The sequence below is a fragment of the Sinocyclocheilus rhinocerous genome, unplaced genomic scaffold (assembly GCF_001515625.1).
Source record: "Sinocyclocheilus rhinocerous isolate Xijiao unplaced genomic scaffold, SAMN03320098_v1.1 scaffold609, whole genome shotgun sequence".
NCBI lineage: Eukaryota > Metazoa > Chordata > Actinopteri > Cypriniformes > Cyprinidae > Sinocyclocheilus > Sinocyclocheilus rhinocerous.
The window spans coordinates 173,995-180,368 of NW_015664988.1; the positions used below are offsets into that span (position 1 = coordinate 173,995).

Below are 6,374 nucleotides of genomic sequence, written 5' to 3' on the forward strand. Positions count from 1 at the left end.
GTGATGCTGTCTACACCATAGATATATACATATCTATGGTCTACACTGGATGATGCGCGGCACGACACGACAAATCCCCGACAGAAAACTGCTGCTGCGTTCTATGTATGACGTATTGACACAAATTTCAAATGATTTTCAATGGTCGTTTTGTCGCGTCCTGTGTACTAGACAGACTTTAGCTGTTGCAGCGCAGACACGGTGTTACTCACCTATCGAGAAGAAACAAAGCAACCTCGGCATCCGATCGGAGGCCTTCCGCTCCTTGAGTTCTCTCCAGCGCTGGAAAGCTGATCCGATATTTACACGGGTCCTACTTCTTGCCTTATTGCCTTAAAGGTGCAGTAGGAGATCTTGGAAAAATGCTAACTTTAGCCTGATAGCACTGAAAGCGAATGTCCCACCATCCCTGCAATCGCTGTCCAAGGCCACGCCCCCTGAACGCATTTACGCTCACAGACCAGAACACCAGAGACAACATTACAATAGGCTACATCAGCGGTTCCCAATTCCAATCCTCGCGCCCGCCTGCTCTGCACATTTCATATGTATCTCTTATCACGTGCGACGTTTGTTCTATTAGACCGTGAGTGCCCTGGGAAGTGTACATCACCGGATATTCCGCCATGATTCTGCAAGACGTGAATTTAAATAGTATTTATTTACAGAGGTATATTACGTCACACTTCACACTACGTTTCGTAGACGGTAAGTTTTGTCTGTGTGTGAAGACGCTGCACAGCGCAAATCCGTGAATGAACGTTCCGAAGCTAAGTAAACTTCAACGGATTTCCCCTGCTTCCCTTGCGCGAGGACTGGAATTGGGAACCGCTGGGCTACATCATGTGTCAGTTTGCAAGTTATTATCTTAAGACAGCTTAACTAGGCTAAGTAACTTTTCAAGATAATTCTCTTCAAAATGTTGCTCTTCCAGGAGATTACTGCTGTGTCTGAATATGCCTACTTCCATACCATACAGTACAGCAAGCAAAAAAACAGTATGTGAAAAGAGTAGTATGTCCGAATTCGTAGTATTCGAAAAACCAGTAGTTGAAAAACGAGCATCCGGACGACCTACTTCTTCCATCGAGATTCTGGAGTGTGCATTCAATAGACCCTTTACTATCCCATGAGACCATGGGAGAGAAATTGTGAATGGCAGTTTAGCGACGCAACTGACGCTGGTATGTCACATGTCTAAATTTCATTCATACTACCCATATTCATACGATTTGAAACATAGTTTTTAATGGTTGCGAAGTAAGTTTCAAACCAACTGTAGTACCTACTAGAGCGTATGCAATTTCGGATGCAGCTTAGTTGTCCTGAACCAGAATACTGACTGTAGAAGAAGACAGTTTATGCTAAATCTCGTTATAGCACCCCTTGTGGCAATGCTAAGCATGCAATACATATTCACACGGCATTATGAATTGGACTTTTTGACCACTTCATATAAAGAATCGGCTCATAAGAGTCATTTGCTTCTGAATCAGACTACACTGGTTGTGCTGTATCTTTTTTGTGCATCAAGCTAAGACAAGACAACAAAGACTTGCTGTCTATATATCGTCTCGTACTCTTGTACAGACCTCTGAACTGTGGCATAATATCGTTTTCGCTGTGAGTCGGCCAGGCTGGTTGATGTCTCTGCTTGTCTCCTCGTTGGTCCGTGTTCTCGATGGGCACGTTTGTGGGAGCGTAACTCTCTGTAATTAAAACATCAGAGACATCGGGACACAAAGAAAGAAAGAAAGAGAGAAGAAGAGTGTGTTACAGAAAAACACACCCCAAAACATATAATACAAATCGTAACTACATTAAAAGGGGTTAAGAAGTGCTCACTCAGAACAAACAACATTTAGGTCAGCATGAAATTGTGGGCCGCAGGCTAATTAAAAGCTCATCTTCAGAGCTGTGTCTTTGAGTGGGAAAGCACCAAAGGGTGAGTGATTACCCAGAGTGCACACGACACCACTCTCAACCCCCTCATTGATCCAGAGCCAAGTGACACAGCAATAAAGAGGGCCATGATCAATGACATTATCTCCCAAATGCAAAGAGAGCCAATTTAGCCTCTGTCCGGCTTCGACTTAATCAATCCTTTTAAATGATTCATCTCAACAAGTCCGTATTTAGACGAAAGACCCATTCAATTAGAGAGAAGGTTCTAAGTAAACACTGCTTTATGAGAGCCAGACAGAGAGAGAGACAACGAGATTAAGAGAGAGTGTGAAAAAGAGAGAGAGACGTGTGACAGAACTACAGAGAGCAAAACTGCAGGGTACTTGGATCAGTGATACTGCCATTTATTCTAGTCACTGTGAAGTAGGCTATAGCTATGTTTCCATCTACTTTAATTTATGTGGGGAAAAATGCAAACCAGTTTGCAAATGAAGCAGAATTTAACTCCAGAAATGTGCTGTATATTAGAATTAAATAGAATATTAAATGGGAAACAGTAGGACACGGTTTGATTTTATCCATCAGGATTTAACTGGGTAGTGAAAAGGGCTTTTATTGGTTAAGCTTATTTTCCCCACCCCCGTGGCCTTGATTACGTCAGCAGAGAAGTAAAATTGTTTTAGAGCCAAAGTAATTTCTCTGCTTCATTTGCTTTTTACATTTTACAAAAACAAACCCATTTTATTTCATTTTGACTTTTACATCAAACAAACCATGTTTCTAATAATTATAATTATATATTTTACTACAAATATAGTAAAATTTAAAATTATTATACATATATGATCTCATAATAATTATAATATTATTTAACTAATAATACTAATTATTATTACTAATTTGACAGATTCCTATTTTTAAGACATCAGTGTTATTTAGATACTATTATAGTATTTATTAATATTTTAAATTAGTTTTATTAGTGGTCAAGGCAAAATTCTAATTTTCATTTAAGTTTTTCATGTAATATTTATATTTTATTATTATTATTTTTTTTTATAGCTCATTTGGAGTTCAGTGTCTGCTTAAAATTGCAGTCCAACACAAATAAAGATCCAAAAAGTATTTGGATTTCTTTTAAAGAAAGACATCACAAACACAATTTTTAAATGGCAAAATATTTCACAAAAAGCTAACTATTTCACTAAAACACATTTGTTAGCAAAAGAAAATTAGTTCTGAGAAAGGTTGTGCATTGTTTGTGATGCCACCTGGGTAAATATTTTATCTATGTAATGAAACTCTTGTGCTTTTGAATGCTAATGAATGCTCTAAGTGCTTTTGGGAGGCTCTGTATAGCATATCCACGATGTATTTACCACGTATATTCACTGTCCCTCATTCTGTTCCACTCTGATCATCTGATCTAATCTCTATCTGAACCCGCAGCACATAAATCCTGACCTGGACACATGGGGCAGCAGCTGCCCTCCACGGTGACCGGCTGATGGCAGGGTAAGACAGGACAGCTGACAGTCGAGCAGAGGGTCTGGCCTTGCAGGCAGTAGCAGTGAGTGCAGCTGTCAATGTCCCATCGCTCCTCGTCCATGTAAGTCTTCCCGTTGAAATGACACACGGCCCTCGGCGTGGCATCTGGTGAAGAGGTGGGAGAAACATCTCAGTCATAGTCGTGTCATTAACACCCACATATGATCAGAAGGCAACTAAACTTGGCTGTCTGATCTAGGGCAATATGATCTTCAGCTGTGCACAGATTTACATACCTAGACAGTATGGGCAACACTGGCCCTTCCTGAGCATGGGCCGGGCGCAGTTGACCGGTGGGCAGGACTCAGAGAAGCAGCTGATGGCTCCGTCTAGACACACACAGCTGGAGCAGATGTTGGGCTTCCAGGACTCAGCAGCCAAGAAGATATCACCATCCTCATTCCTGCAGTAGCTGGACATGCTGTTGTTACTGGTCGTCTGAGGGGTGACTGGATCATCTGAAGCGAGAGATACATATAAACAGATTTATTTGCTATGCAGTCCTTAAACATAATGTGAAATATCCTAGAGCAGAACTTTATTTTGTTCTTTGGGAATTGGCTACGAAAAGTCGGCGTTCAGTACCAAAAATGGAGCTGGACTTGAATATGAGTTTGCTAAAATAATGGTCTTTTCTTTTCGTTCAAAGTTTTAATCATAGTTAAACAGAAATGTGGCTATTTTGATAATGTTATCCAACAGTCCACACAGCTTAGGTGCAGTGTTATTATTAATATTTATATACTATTTTAGTATTTATTAATATTATGAATTAGCTTTTATTTTTATATTTTCAGATTTAATTTTCATTTTAGCTTAGATTTTAGCAACTTTTTTGCACCTTTGTCATTTTAATTCGTTTTTTACATTTCTGTTTAGCTATATACTTTTTTTTATTTATTTCAGTTTTAGTTCTAGTAATTTTAGTACTTATATAATTTCAGTTAGTTGGCAAGGCAACATTTCTCATTTTTGTTTGTTTTTATCTAATTTTTGCAATCACTTGGCAAAAAAGATTTTTTTAATAAATTTAGATTTATTCAACAACACTGCTTAGATGACATTTGTAGAACATGAAAGTTGTTTTAGAAGTTATTATTGTGACACATGATTATAAAGACTTTTTTTTCTTTGAATCCTTATAGATCCTTCACAATAAGACCAGAAACGTATTAAGCAAGTAAACAGCTTTGATGTCGACTTTAGTGACATGCAGTATACAAGCTATACATGAAACTGACAGTCTACAAATTTCTAATAGTCTCCAATTAAGCATGTGACACTACATCTTTGAATTCAAGCTCTGAAATTTGCTAATATTTATAAGTTCACCATATTTCTCTGGGGCTGTATTTGCTCCATATTATAGTGAGAGTGAAAAAGTTTTGAAAGTAGTTTTTCTTGCAACTAAAAGAAAGAAATGTCAACATGCTTTGACTAAAACACAAATGGCTCAAATCATAAATATTCATAGCAACTCAAACAATCCAATCTCAAAACAAACCTTCATTTCCCCCTTTCGTTTAGAAAGCCGAAAATGATTTCAGCGGTGTTGAGAACATTTTAAAGAGCAGAGTTAGTTTGTTATAGTCGAGTTGCTGAAACATTCTCTGATTCTCTCATCCTTTCGGCTCAGACTGTTGATCATGTACTCCTGCGCCCATGCAGTATTCATCATTTCCACCAAACACATGCATTATGCATATTCACATTTTGTTAACTTTTCTCCCGTCAAAGGTGTCTCACGCCTCTACGCTCTAAAAGTCCTTACAATAATACATCTTTTAAAAAAATTATGCTTTTGCGCCTCCCTTGACTGTGCTCGTACAAGATCCAAATATCACAGCTACTTTGACTTCTCCATTACCTCCAAGTTTTCGCAACAAGCTTCAGAACTAACGTTTTGGTAAGTTAGAGCAGGCCTGTCTCTCCTTTTCAAACACAAAGGTTTTCATTGACAGCGCACCTGGACAGTGAGGGCAGCAGGAATCCTGCGTTCTGATTGGACTGTGGCAGAGCAGGGGCGGGCACACCTCCGTCTCACAGAGCACACGGCCGGGCAGGAGCCCGAATTCTCTGCTGGAGCCACAGGCGATGAGCTCTGATCTGCACAGAGATGTGAACAAATGAATTAACAATACAACACATCAACTGACTTTCTGCCTTCACAGCGTCAGTATCAAGATGGTCAGGTGGTACTTTGAATGAACCGGTACATCCTGAATGATTAACATGTTAATCCAGGGTAAATTTTTTTTTTAAATGAACATTTTAATGACTATTGAATAAAAATGTATTATCAAAACAAACCGAATATGTTAAAAAGCAAACAGAATGTGGTAAAATTTTGCTGAAGTGATTGTTTTGAACAAGTATTATCTAATAATAATGAGGGAATATACCTCATACATTATACATACATTTGATTTTTAAACAAAAATTATTTTTATGATTTATTTTTTTCCAAAAAAAAAGTTTCTGGTAACACTTTATTTTGATGGTCCCTTTTGAACATTCTGTTGACAATAAATAATGTTGCACCTACATGTCTACTAACTCTCATCAGAGTTTTAGTACGTAGACTGTTTGCTTAATATCTGCTAACTATTTATTGTCATGGTCTCCCAACAGACATTCTACTGACTATAAGGCTGGCCGCACACTAGACGATTTTCAAATCTTAAACGATTTTAAAACCATGGGAGACCACAACCATGAAGACAGTTCAACCGATTTTTAGCCTTATAATCCTCTGAACGCACACACTAGATGATTCGACCAGACCACGAGACCACACACTTGACTTGTTGATTGTAGGAACGATTTCACAGTGACACGTGATCTCACAGACACTCGCGAGATCAAACGTGACTAGAGAAGAAAAACAAATAGAGGACAATCAATGTTGTCAGCTGGCTCTC

The 6,374-nt window shown here is 38.5% G+C and overlaps 1 protein-coding gene across 1 annotated transcript in view; it reads right to left on the minus strand.

The window, feature by feature from the left end:
* The window catches only part of LOC107730553 (cysteine-rich motor neuron 1 protein-like), a 58,872-nt gene that overhangs the window by 1,860 nt on the left and 50,638 nt on the right, over positions 1-6,374 (minus strand). The window contains 5 exon segments of the mRNA XM_016541406.1: positions 1,593-1,709; positions 3,370-3,558; positions 3,690-3,911; positions 5,420-5,510; positions 5,513-5,559. Of these exon segments, the coding sequence (XP_016396892.1) occupies positions 1,593-1,709; positions 3,370-3,558; positions 3,690-3,911; positions 5,420-5,510; positions 5,513-5,559 (666 nt within the window).